Source organism: Sparus aurata, chromosome 20, assembly GCF_900880675.1.
Source record: "Sparus aurata chromosome 20, fSpaAur1.1, whole genome shotgun sequence".
Classification (NCBI taxonomy): Eukaryota; Metazoa; Chordata; class Actinopteri; order Spariformes; family Sparidae; genus Sparus; species Sparus aurata.
In genome coordinates, this window is record NC_044206.1 from 20075257 (window position 1) to 20086992 (window position 11736).

Below are 11736 nucleotides of genomic sequence, written 5' to 3' on the forward strand. Positions count from 1 at the left end.
AAATGTTTTAAATTTGACAATGTAGTGTGGTACATTGCGAACAAAGGTCAGCTATTATATATTGCATAAAAGTCTAGTCTAAAAATGGCATAGCAACCTGTGCTTTAAAAAAAATAAATGTAAAAGTCAAAAATCGAATCGAATCGTGACCTTAGAATTGAAAAATGTAATTGAATCGAGGATTTGGAGAATCGTGACACCCCTAGTCATCATGTCATTTAGGTATGGTGTGTTGGTCATGTGATAACAGGTGGTCAGACGTATATGGGTGATCCAGAGGATATTCCTGGCACCGTAGACGTGACTACAACTGAGCCACGTCTACTGCAGCAGAGCAAAGTTCACCAAGCCTGTGGTTGAAAGCTCCAGTTAGAGCTACAGGAAGGAACCTTTGATAAATGAAGTATTTTATTTTATAGCCAGGCCGTGCACATGCAGTGTTAACACAAAAAGCAAACAGACATTCTGTAAAGGGGATCTTTATTGCATAAATACATGTTTAAGAGTGCAGGGTGCTTATCGATATCTATTCACACAGGTCTCGCTTTAGCTCACAGTATGCAAAATTATAGTAAGACTCAATCATAGCTGGCAAAGATGAAGAAAGGGAGAAAAAGATAAGAAAGCACACAGAGACAGGTGGTAGATACTTATCAAATTAAGTCATTTTAAAATTATTTTCATTCATTTAGTTTCTTTGTAGTTAAAGTTCGCCTCATGTGTTCAGAGGAGCCTCAGCAGTTCTAATAGTGTTTAGGTTGTCTGTGTCTGTAGTGTAAGTCATGAACTGTGCCTCTCATGTATACACTCACGCGAGGGTGTATGTGTGTTTATAAGTTCCAGAGCACGTACTTCGATGTGTGTGTGTTTCAGGCGACGTGTACTGTAAATCTGCTCGAGTGTGCATGCGTGTTCACAGGTCATCCGTCTCTCCGTCGAAGGGGATGTTGTCCAGGTCCATGTGGATGTGCGAGTTGTCCTCACTGCAGATCCAGCCGATGGGCGTGCGGTTGAACGAGGGACGCGAGCGGATGTCGGCCTGCAGGCTGGGCAGAGGCTCCGGCTCCTCGGTGGTCATGTTGATCTCTGGGAGTTCGAAGGTCAGCGACTTGGAAACCTTGTCGAAGCCGCCAAAAGGCAGTGCCATCCTGCGGAGAAAAGAAGAAGAAATGGGAAGCTGAGGAGAGAAAAGGTGACACAAGGACGGGCCTTTCTGCACAAATCTCAGCTTTAGATTTTGCTACGAGAACATACCAAACATCAGCATACTGCATTGAATTGGATTTTCAGTGAATTACCATGAGATAAACTCTGACATATGTTTGTTCAATACCTTTCACTGTTATATCCTTAATTAAATATTGTTTGATGGTTGCATGAATGGATTACTGCTATACTACCAGGCACATTTTCTTATTATAAGACAAATGACTACAAAAATCTACCACTAGGAGATGCAAATCAATAAAAAAAAACTACAAAAAGCCAAACACTACCACAGAGAGACACATAACAACCAAAAAGAGACACAAGAAAAACCACAAGGGACACAAATAACTGCAAAGAGACATAAAAGTCATAAAGAGATGCAAAACAACTACAAACAGACACAACAATGACCTCAAAGACACACAAATAACTTAAGTACAATGACATACAACATGACCTCACAGAGGCACACAACAACTACAAAGAGACACAAAAGAACTCCAAAGAGATGCAAAACAGCTACAAATAAGAGTCATAATGACTACAAGATCATACAAAATAACTACAAATTGACACAACCTGATTTCACAGAGGCACAAGACGACTACAAAGAGACACAAAATAGCTACAGATGCAATATGACCTCAAAGAGACATAAAACAACCACAAAGAGACGCAAAACAACTACAACGAGATGCAAAAACAACTACAAAGCAACAGAAAATGACTACAAAGACACAAGAAAACTACAGAGATGAAAAATGACCTCAAGGAGACACAAAATAATAACGAGGCACACAACACATACAAAGACAAAACAACCGCTTAGAGACACAGAATGACGACAAAGAATGCAAAATGACCTCAGAGATGTTGATGTTGTTGTTCTCTGAGTCATTTTTGTTGCTCAGAGAGTTGTGATTCACCAGCAACGCTGTGCTGTAGATGTTTGTGTCTCCGTCAGTCAGGGTGTCTTCCTACAGTACGTAGGAGGGGCTGGGCCTCTTACAAATCTGTGCCCGAACGTCCATTGTCTCAAATCTGCCTGGCTGGTTGTTTATTGCTTATTCAGACCGACGATGAGTAATTACGGAGGATACAGCTGCTCTTATTCTTACAACAGCCATTAACAGTACAGCAGACGGACATCGACTGTAGGGCTCAGATAAGATTATTATAATTGAATCTGGGACAAAATGCTGTCTAAGTGTATCAGTGCATTTATAAATGTGAGTGATGTGGTGCAGACTGTGACATCTGTATCACTGCTGAGGAAAGACTCAGCAGGAGGAGGAGGAGGAGGCTGCCTTTACTGCTGGCTGTTATCGTGATGTGAGCTGATGTAGCTGAGACTGATGCTGCACTTATAACACTACAACTAGATTATCAGTTTAACAATAGTACTGTTATTATTGGTATTTGACACCATTGTAGACTGAATATCTTTGTGTTTTAGGCTGTTTTTTTTTTCAGGTACTAATGACATCAGTGTGTACCTGTTGAAGCTCTTGTACAGAGGCAGTTCGGCGTGAATCTGGATGGGACCCGGCATGCAGGACCTCATGGTGGCCGTCAGCTCCTCGTTGCCCTTCATGGCCCGTTCCCATGGCGATACGTAGGTGCGTACATACTCCTCCTTCCTCTTCTTCCTCTCCGCCTCCTCATCCACCAGCTCCTCCACCACTGAGACACACAGGGACAGGGAGACGACTGTAGGACCAGGCAATATTAAACGACCGAAAGACCACAAAGGACCGGAAATGTAACCCACCTTCTGCTTTTGGCTTTGGCGGAACAGGAGGCGGGCACATCAGCAGGTTCTCAAGGTTCTGCTGGAAGACAAAAGAGGAAAGATATGGTCTGATTAGTGCACACATATGCACAAAAGGTTTGCACACACACACACCCTCCGTTACTCTTCTTCAATCCTACCTGGTTCTCGTTGGTCACAATGAACTTCTCGACTCTCTGCTGCCTCATCCTGAACATCTTGGAGCCCTTGTTGTTGAGCAGGGAGAGCTCCTCCAGCATCACGTCCTTGGGCGTCTTGATCTTGGTGCCCAGGTCGAACTCAGAGGCCTCGGGGTCTGACTCATCATCTGACAGGAAGACAAAGAGGGAAACAAATGAAGGGACTGAATATGGAGGTGTAAAATAAAACTTGATAGGAACCCACTTCTCCTTCCGCCTGTCATATTTGCGAACTACGGCAATATAAACGTGCGAGGCGCCACTGACAGATAGTTGACACTGATAACGCCTGACGACACACTCGGTCATGTGCGAAGCTTATCCAGTTCTCCGAGTGTCAGCGACGCTACGTGTGATGTGTGAGCCAGGACTGTGAGGCACCGAGGCAACACCACGACCTTGTAAAGCATCTGAGATTTACACACAATGCAGAATATGATGAGGTCATGCAGCGGCGTTCAGGCGTCTGTGTAGGCTTCAGCTTGTGTGTCGATTTGTCAAATAACGGGTTTTCCACATTCACAAAACTACCAGGTGCTGTTTCATTAAAGGATGAGTTCACCCCAAAATAAAATTCAGTCATTATCGACTCACCCTCAAGTTGATGGAGAGTTTGGCGAAGTTTCTTAAACAAAAAACAATTGTAATTTTTTTTTGAATGGCTCCATAATGCCTCCAGAAGTACAGAGCCCTTAAATTGTTGGCGTAAAATTGATTTGAAATGATGATTTACACTGTAAATCATCATTTCAAATCAATTTTGGATCTTGGGACTTCTGTAGACTTGGATTACGCTGGATGAGGTGTATGGAGCCATATTATGTTGAGCTTTTTTTATGGTTTTAAACAATCAACCATCAACTTCAGCTGTTTCGGACAATTCTGCAACAATGTATGCAACTCCAGAAATGTGAGGAGATAATGACTGTACTTTCATTTTTGTGTGAACTGTTCCTTTAAGCTTTGGTACAAAGTACTGGTCTTGTATTGGCATCGGCGACACCGGCCTGGGTTTTTACTTGGTACTGGTTTGGAGAGGAAATCTGCAGTATCGCACACAACTAGTTCCTTCAAAGTAAATCCCTCTTTTTGTCTCTCGTGAACAGCTGCACTTACTCGAATGAGAGAAAATCTGGCTCATGAACTTTTTGTTATTAAATCTTTGGCACAGGTGCCACACTCTCTCTGAATTGTGCTCTCATAACAGCTAAATCCATTTTGCAAATTAAACCATGGTTTTTACCTTCCACCACATGTCGGATATGGAATGAGGAATGTATAAGACTATAAAGGGAGCATTTTTTTTTTTACCCTCTGGCTGCCATCCTGTCCTTGTTGTGATGAAATAGAGTTGAAACCTGTTGTACGCTTGTAAAGGATCCGTGTGTGTGAGACCGGGGGAGTTGTAGGGGTTACTAGGCCAAAGCAATATGGAAGAAAAGGGCGCTGGGGAATGCCATGACAGGTTTTCTGGTCGAACTGTTTATGGAGGGAAATCCTTATAACACGCTCCCCTCTTCTCTCTCAGTGATGGAGAGATCTGATGGATTTTACTGCTCCACAGAGTTCCTCATAAAACACTCTCCCCATCCACCACATACACTCTGATATCACTCATAACACCTGGAGTCCGGCCATAAACCAGCGCATGCACGCACACACTCGCACGAACACATCTATAAACCCGGGAGTTGGCATTGCAATGCTGCGGAGAGCTGTTAGCAGTACCTCATAAATCAGACTTGTGCAAGTAGGCGTGCGTTAGGTGTGTGTGTGTGTGAGAGAGAGAGAGAGAGAGAGAATAATTGAGGCTGCTGAGCAGAGCGAACTCTCCCATGGGGATATTGATTAGAGCGTTAATTCAGAAGAATGTGAAACTAGAGCTGGCTGCTGACTGGGAAGAAATTGGACAGACTGACAGGGGCAGGGGATGGACAGAAGGACCAGATAGAGACAGACAGAGGCCCGGGACACATGACAGAGCGACACAGCGGCAGGGATGATGGATATATGAGTGGGCATTAACGGGAGCTAAATAAGGGATCAGCAGGATAAGCTCCTGAGTGACTGAGTGACTGACTGAAAACAAACCGGTGGAAAGATACAGATGTGGCTGCAGCTGTGACAGCAGGAGTGGGAGAGTGGTAGCAGTGAAACAACGAAGGACACAAATGGAGGAGGACATCGACAGATTGTTGACAGACACAAGCAGAGACAGAGCATGCTAGGATTGCAGATTGCATGCATGTCTTACTGCTAATAGAAAACACAGCATATTGCAACAAGTCTAAACGTCCTCAGCTGTGCTAGCAGGTCAACAACCACCATCAGAGAATAAGGGCAGACTGTTTTTCGTCGCCTCATGTCACCTGTCTCTCGGCCAAAAAGATGCACCTGAACACACCACAAAGACTACAGCTGACAACTGCGTGAGAGGAAGTACCTCTCCATACCACCAGGTGGCAGTAGTCTGTATTCATCTCTCACAAAGAGAAAGCACTGTGGATATGCAAACTGTTGTTATGATGAAGCAGCGTTTTTTGACACCACTCTCGCTAATATAGCAGCTTCTAATAGAGAATATGTCTGATGAAAGTTAAATATGACACTGGTGAAGAGATAGAAGTGAAAAATAAGGAGCGACTGTGCTGAACGAGTGAAATCAAGGATGCTACAACAACAGACTAAAGGGGCTTTCCCTTTTCTTTTTAAATTTCTCTTCGCATGCACTGATTCGCTCAGCTGAACAGCCAATCAGAGGGACTTCTCCCAGCCATCGGCCAAAAAGTCGGCAACAAGGTCTGACTAAAACCAATGATGTCAAGCACAGTAGAGCCACAGATGCTCACCAATGGCGCGGATATGCTAACATGCTAATAGTGACAATACGAACATGTTGATGTTAAGCGGGTAAGCATCTTATTTTAGCGTGTTAGCATGCTAGCATTTGCTACCCAGCAGTAGCAACAGAAAGTACAGTCAAAGCCAAGTACATTTATATAGTCAGGAATTCCCATTGAGATATAAAAAAAAAATCGAAATTATAAGAAGGAGATAGCTGCCTTACTTATTAAAATGCAGCACACACACACAGCGTGATTTCCAAAAATCCGAGATAAAACAGAAGAACAGCTGTTGGGTATTTAAGAAACTTTGGGAACTCCGCTCGAATTCAAATTATCCCTTTGAGTTTGAACAGATGGTGAAAATGGGAGAGTGAAATTCATTTAAGTCGTTGGTGCTGCTTTCCAACTGTAAAAAAAAAAAAAAGCTTTGTGCACAGGAAGTGATTTCTGGAGAAAAATAAAATAAAGGAAGATTTGCAGCCATATGTAGCTGCTCCAAACAAATACCAATGCAATTAAAATACAAGCAAAGTGTGACATAAACAGACCACATTAGTCATGATATGAATACATATTTCTCATGTCTTCACCAGTTGCAGTGACTCTCCGACCGTCGTCGCTCACAGCCAGCTTCACACAAATATAGCAGCAGCTGAATCACCGTCTGGTATTTTGTTGCCTCTTAATGGTGACAGATTTGTGGCTCCTCTGCCATCTGATAATGACCCGTATCCCTGCAGGAGATGCCACATGCATGTAAAATATTCTGCTCCAGCTTAGAATAAGGGTGCGTTCGTGTTCTTATCAAATCGTCGTATCATCGGACCACACACAACGCTTTACACCCACGCAGATCAATTTGAACACACAGGCAGCGTGGAGCAAAACTTACAAATGGATTTGACATTTACTGGGCTGGATAATCAGATCACACGGGAGATAGAGGAAGGTCTTCGAGGAATGCGGATGAAGATAACGGGCTCGATGTTTGATGTTTTATCCGTGTGGTGTGTGATTATGTGATTGGTGCGCCGGTTGTTTGTGCGTGAGTGTCTGTCTTACCATCCTGGGTAACATTGGACAGGTCGGTGATGATCCTGTTGGCCTTCCTCTTATTAGAAGGAGCTTGTGCTGGCAGAGACATGGCTAAAGGACAGAACAGAGAAATTATGACTTAATGATAACAATACTAATCATGATCATCAGCTCCATTTACCAATTTTCAGCAAATTTACACAGAGAGGACGACGCATATACACACACAAAAAAAGAAAACTCTGGGTCAACTGACTAGCTATTTTCTGGATCTTTCAACTGCATCTCATGGTCTTGATCAGCAGATGAAGTCAGCTTCCGATTCAACTACGAGCTAATCATTATTTTTGTATGAACATTGGATCAAATGAATTCAGTATGTCTAATGTAAATGCTCTGCAGTGTTTGGTGTCTGGTTTAGACTGCACAGTAGTTTTTGTACTGATGGTCACTGTGTCATAGGCAGTTGTAAAGTCATATATTCTTGCCTGACCTGGCCTCCCTAGGCCTCCACGACCAATCAGAGCTTGCTGTCTTTCACAACACGTGTGATGTCACTGGGAAGGAGGAGCTGGAGAATGAACATGAAGGTAAACAGACAAACAGCAGACACTGCGACACCACCAAAACGTACCCTGCTTTATCGTCTATTTTACCCTAAATGGGACCATAATTTAGTAAATGAACCTCATGCAGTATAGACAGACTTGAAACTAATGATTGAGACCATAAACTCATTAGGAAACTGTTCACTGAGGTAATAAATCGAGGGTTGTTTACAATACGCTTATATTAGATTGAACTACTTATTTAAAACAAGAATTGCCCCCAGCTGGCCATTACGAAGAATGCAGTTTTAAGGCACTTCTGCATGGGCTTCACTTTTCAGACTTTTCATATTGCACTGCTCTCATGTGGCCAAAAATATTTTAAAAATCAAGACAATCAATCAATGAATTAGCAGTGGCATGATAATAACTCACTCTGGGTAATCTCACTTTGGTTTTTGTTTGTCTGGAGATTCACAGTGAGACAGTAAGATTAGTAGTTACGTTATCAGCCATAAATACAACACATTTTAAATGTTTTGAATAGGCAGGGGTTACTCTCATTTTCATGACTACATACATGTTTTATGTATTACACTTGCTTAAACATACTGAGTCTGTCATGGGTCTAGCAAAGAGTATGACAGATATAGCAACAAGACACTGACAGGCAGTGAAACATGATACAACAAAAGTGTTGAACTTATCCATAAATATTTCACGAGAAAGTCTAAACTGATTTCGAAGATCTATTCGCGTAGGATGAAGTTGAACATCACGTCCTAAATCCTAGCGAGCTCCAGCAGACTCTCTCCGCGTACCCTAATTCAGTTAAAGCACACTTTAAACATCGAGTATAGCCGGCCACATTCCCCCGAGGCCACTAATTCCCAGCGGCAGCTCGTGTCTCTCTTGACTAACCACTCAGATGGGAGCCGGCAGTATGTCGCTGTCTATTGCACAGGTCGAAAGCAATTATGTAAGGCTGGAGGTGAGTCCCCAGTACAAGAGAGAAAGCTGCAGGGCCCGTCCACAGGGAGACAGTTAATGTAATTGCTTTTCATCCGCTGTAATTGAAGCTCATTTCCTAGTCTGGGATTCGCTCCTGTGTGAGCTATTTTTATGAACACATGTACTATAGCACTGAGTACGAGTGTCATCGGCAGTTACACATTGAAGAGCACCACACACACACACACACACACACACATACACGTCAATATAGCCAACAGGGCACTACATTTCTCTACAATTTAAGAGGGGACCTCTGTGTCTGGTCATTTTAATAAAAACAGAAAGCTTATTTTAAGGTCTTTTACCGTAATATCGCTTCAAATGTGTTCTTTTAATTTTTTTAAAGAAATTGCGAAGAGGAGAGTTGCATCCTTGAGCGACATCGATTTTTCAAAGAGGGGGCACCTCATAGCTACTTTAATGGAGAATAGGTTTTACCTGTAAATCAGTAGTAATTTGACTGCCACACACACACACAGTCACACACAGCTGATGTGAATGTGCAGCAGATTTAAAAACTAGAATTCAGGTATTTTTTTGTTGAAATGCAACATGGAGGAGCAGCGCGAGGCCCTGGGTCCTGTTACTCCCTGAGTGAAAAGGCGCTCCTGTCCGTCCCCGGCCTGTTTTAGCTCCAGATAAATCTCGAGGGGACAGCTGGGGAGGAAGGGCATCAGTAAGCACATTCCCAAATACACACATTCAGTACATGTATACCCACGGACTAAAAACTCCACCGCAGAAGGCCACATTCCTCACCTACCACAGTCAGTGTTAGGTAAGAGCTGTTGGAGGAAGAGGAAAGTCATGCACCAGCTGGCTCTTCGGATCCAGACTCGGATTAATTGATTTTTTTAATAATTGCAATTAATTTTACTCAGGAAATTGTAAATCTGTGATGTTAAACTGTCAAACTATGCATGAGGTGAAGCCTTTCTTGACTTCTTGTGACTTTTTACGGTCACTCATAAAAATGAAGTTGGATGTCTGCTTCTGATTCGCTCATTAATTAATTAATCCACTTGCAGAAGCCTCGACAGGCCACAGAGAGGGACTTCCCCTCCTGACCACATGAAACAAATGTAAGTATTACCGTCTCCTCGTTTGTAATGAGGCTCAAGAATTATTTGACAACTCTCTGACCATCAGTGCCAGATAACCCACAAACACTTGAGGCATGTGTGAGAAAGAATTCTCTGGGTTTCACTGATGCCGTCACACAGCGTCTTACCTAAAGACGAGGTTTCCACAGGGAGGTCCCAAAAGTCCCAAAACAGGTGTGGGTCACAGTGAGAGGAATATAGATTCCCAGGTAGGTTTGTGTCCAAGAGCTTGTATTGTATGCCTGCCCTCCTCTTTGCCCCGGAGAGAGTGAAACCCTATCAGCAGGGCTGCTCCAGTGCTATGGACCTGGTCTGGGAGGGTGGAGGGGAAGGGGTGAATCGAGTAGGGGGGGTAAAGGGGGAGGTGGGTGTGGTGTTTTGAGTTGTGAGGTTGGTAAGATCAGTGATAATTAAGGAACCTAAAAAAGGAGGAAGGGTTGTTACATCACCGGATCTTTCTTTGGTGCCTGGCTGTGGTGTCAGCTGCATGGAAGTATATGGGAGTTGTGTGGAGAAACCTACTAAAACCCAACATATCTACATCGTATGACTTCAGAAAATGAAAGAACACACTTCAGAGAGTAGGTTAACAGCTGACTTTTGTCAAGTCTGACCAAATATGGCTGATGAGACTGCAACTACAATGCAAACAGGAGCCTTACCAAAATGAAATCGAGTGACAGACATTGTATGAATACAAAATCTGTGGTTAACGTACTCTCTGATGTGTGTTCTTACATCTTCTGGAGGCATTTCTTCATCAGAAGTCATGCGACATAGATATGTTGGGTTTGAGTGTGTTTCTCCATGCATCTGCCATAAACTTTAATTCAGCTATCAATCAATCATTCTTTTTTTATCCCCATAGTCTGGCACCAAAGTGAGAGTCAGCGTTCGGTAACGATCATGTTTTGGTTTCAAACACCTGGTTTTGATGCCAGAAATATGGCTGAAAATTCTCCCGAGGTCAAGATATCCAGTTTCATTCTTACAAATGTTGAAACATTGTCTCAAACTGCAGTCAGTGGCTTGAGAGCCTTGTCGCCAAACCCGAACACCATTCCCTCCACCTCCAGATATGTCAGTCAGGTCATAAACATGCAATGTGAATGCATATGTGATATCATATGTATGATTTTACTTGAGGTTGAATCATGTTACAAACTTAGGTAAACCAGGTATACGTACATACATGTTGCTCAGATGGCCACAAAAAACATCCAACGAGAGTTTCAGCAAAGCTCCATTGCTTTTAAACTGTTCTGGTCAGGATGAGAATAGGTTCATCTTGTTTTCCCTTCTGGGAGGCTTCAGCAGAAGATAATCTCCTTTGGGAAATTGTTACAAGTTTAGGTTTTCAATTCACAAAGATCCCATTTAGTCCTCAGACAAGACTTTGATGCCTGATGCTCGTGAAAAGATAACAATCAGCCTGATTTTAGTGAATTAATTCTCCCCATTCCTCTCAACTGTGGGAGAACAGGAGCTTTTGATAAAGTGACAAACATCACTAAAGAATGGAAAGCGTCTCTCCAGCAGTCCCTGTATTCCTCTGTCACTCTGCTTTACATGCCTGAGGCCATTTCAGCTTTTGTTGATGTGTCTTCCTCCCCCTCTCATAGTCTCTTTATACATCCGCCTCCAAATGACAAACCTTTGGGTATGATTTGCAGTTTCATGCCTGGTTTGTGCCCGGCAGCAGTTACACCTGTATTATCATGTCAGTCACAGTTCCTCGTCAGTCCTCCGCCTCTTAAATCCAACTAGAGGTTTTTGTTTGTCACTGTGGGTTTTTTGGCTTTTCTGTGTTGGTGCAAAAAAATAAAAAGCTATAATGGGCTTCGTATTTCTGTACTGTGTCACTTTGAGTTATGTTTGCTAACATTTGCTATTTAGCTTTAAATTAGCACAAAAAAACAAATAAGGAGATGTAGTGCTGTTCCCATCCTCAGAGCCGTGATGTGTGATGTGTGTAGTGTGGTAGTCCTGAAAATTGGATGGGCCAGGTGG

General features: G+C 42.9%; 1 protein-coding gene across 2 annotated transcripts; it reads right to left on the reverse strand.

Annotated features, from left to right (window-relative positions):
* Positions 1 to 463: 463 nt before the first annotated feature.
* myoz1b (myozenin 1b) lies at positions 464 to 10054 on the reverse strand. Of its 2 annotated transcripts, none has more exons than XM_030399248.1 (6): positions 9855 to 10054; positions 7089 to 7172; positions 3142 to 3308; positions 2981 to 3038; positions 2706 to 2892; positions 464 to 1148 (listed from the first exon to the last, which is right to left on the reverse strand). In XM_030399248.1, the coding sequence occupies exons 2-6, from the start codon at positions 7168 to 7170 to the stop codon at positions 914 to 916; spliced, it is 729 nt and encodes a 242-aa protein (XP_030255108.1). In that variant the 5' UTR covers positions 7171 to 7172; positions 9855 to 10054; the 3' UTR covers positions 464 to 913. The 2 variants fall into 2 exon arrangements, with proteins under 2 accessions (XP_030255108.1, XP_030255107.1); XM_030399247.1 differs by having other exon boundaries at positions 2981 to 3041.
* Positions 10055 to 11736: the final 1682 nt, after the last annotated feature.